The sequence below is a fragment of the Panthera onca genome, chromosome E1, assembly GCF_046562875.1.
Source record: "Panthera onca isolate mPanOnc1 chromosome E1, mPanOnc1 haplotype 2, whole genome shotgun sequence".
NCBI classification, from domain to species: Eukaryota; Metazoa; Chordata; class Mammalia; order Carnivora; family Felidae; genus Panthera; species Panthera onca.
The window spans coordinates 30,746,027-30,748,000 of record NC_138352.1 but is presented as its reverse complement, the minus strand read 5'-3'; the positions used below and the strand labels follow the sequence as shown (position 1 = coordinate 30,748,000).

Sequence of the window (1,974 nt, the reverse complement as noted above, 5' to 3'; positions counted from 1 at the left end):
AAGAGGAGACAAAATAACGCGAACCCTTGTTCAGGAAGAGGTATGTAAAAATCTGCGTTCAACAATGAAAGTCCAGTTTAGTGAAAGTAAGCAGAGGAGTGAGAGGCTTGAGTTTTAGTCAATATTGACCTGGGAGAGCAGGGCATTACTTAAAGCAGAGTTTTAGTTAAAAAACAAACAAAACATATAATATAAACTAATTTAATATATATATTATAATAAAAATAAAATAAAATAAATAATAAAAATATATATAATATATAATTATATATAATATAATAAAAACTAATAACATATTAGTTGTTTCACAACTGGAAACAGAAAGCTCAATTAAAAGTTTAAAAATAATGTTTCTTCAGGGTCACCTGGGAAGAGCAAATAGAAAGAACCTGCTAGCAGGTCATTGGGATCCCCTTTCTGAGTGCAACCACATAACCCCACTTCATTTGTATTATGTACTGAACAATTATTTAGTAGGTCTTTTTAATAGAAAAATTCATGGTGAGAGAAAAAAAAGAAGCCTGGGTCAACATCAGTGTATCTACTTGATAAAATTATGTAAAAATCCTCAGCTTTACCATTATACAGAGAAGGAAATTTTCTTTTTGAAAAGGAGTCTTCCCAGAGCTCCCATCATGTCTCTGTTCCTCAGGCTGTAGATGAAGGGATTCAGCATGGGGGTGACCACAGTGTACATCACGGCCATGACGGTCTCCTTAACAGCAGAATTATTAGCTGAAGGGCACAAGTAGAGACCGATAACTGTCCCATAGAAAAGAGACAGCACAGAGAGGTGGGAGCCACAGGTGGAGAAGGCCTTGTGGATGCCCCTGGCAGAAGGGACCCTGAGGATGGAGATCACAATTCGTGCATAAGACATGACAATGAGTAGGAATGGGATGACGAGAATGAGCCCTCCCATGATAAATATCACCAACTCATTGACTCGAGTGTCAGAGCAGGCCAGCTTCAGCAGAGCAGACATGTCACAGAAAAAGTGGGGGATTACGTTGTCGGCACAGAAACACAATCTGGCCATGAGGAGAGTGTGTAACATAGCATGGAACATGGTCAGCACCCAGGACAGCACAACCAGGGAGAGACAGAGCTTGGAGCTCATGATAATGGTGTAGTGGAGGGGGAAGCAGATGGCCACATAGCGGTCATAGGCCATGGCCACTAGGAGGAAACTCTCCAGGTCTGCAAAAAACAGAAAGAAGTACATTTGGGTCAGGCAGCCAGTAAAAGGGATGGATGAGTCTTGGCTCTGCATGGTTTGCAACAATTTCGGAATGGTCACAGAAGAGAAGCAGATATCAGAGAAAGACAAATTGCTGAGAAACAAATACATGGGTGTGTGCAGGTGGGAGTCCAGGCAAATCAGGAAAATTATCAGGAGATTCCCCAGTATGGTGATAAGATACATGGCCAGGAACAGGACATAAAACGGATTTTGTTGCTCTGGCTCAATTGGCAGGCCCAGAAGGAGGAAGTCTGAGACAATAGTTTGATTTCTTCTTGTCATGGTCTGTGTCCTTTAGGAGGAAATAATGGTGTCCATTAAAAAACTGAATAAAAATGAAAATATTTCTAAGATACATGGTCTGTAAGCTGTTCTGCAACAGATTGATTTCATCCTTGTTATCCACAACACTCTATAACCACAAATATAACAATTCACTTAACCTAATCATTTTCTGGCTCAATTTTTTTTCTAGTTAATTAGCATTTAATAATATTGACTCTTCCATACCTTCTGAAACATTCTGATCCCTTCTGTGCAATCATCCTGTTTCTTAGCTCTTCTTTCTCAATAACTGTGATTGGTGTCTTCCATAACAGAATTTTATATATTGGTGTTTTCTTGGGCTTTTTTTCCTAAATCCTATTCTCTTATAATGCTACATAGACAGCCCTAAAAGAGTTGCTTACTCCCATGGCATAAATTACCATCTAAACCTCATGGATAGACCT

The 1,974-nt window shown here is 39.3% G+C and overlaps 1 protein-coding gene across 1 annotated transcript; it reads right to left on the bottom strand.

Moving 5' to 3' along the window:
• Nucleotides 1-531: 531 nt before the first annotated feature.
• Nucleotides 532-1,525, bottom strand: LOC132688648 (olfactory receptor-like protein DTMT). Its single transcript, XM_060647860.3, has one exon. The coding sequence runs from the start codon at nt 1,523-1,525 to the stop codon at nt 581-583; it is 945 nt and encodes a 314-aa protein (XP_060503843.2). The 3' UTR covers nt 532-580.
• Nucleotides 1,526-1,974: the final 449 nt, after the last annotated feature.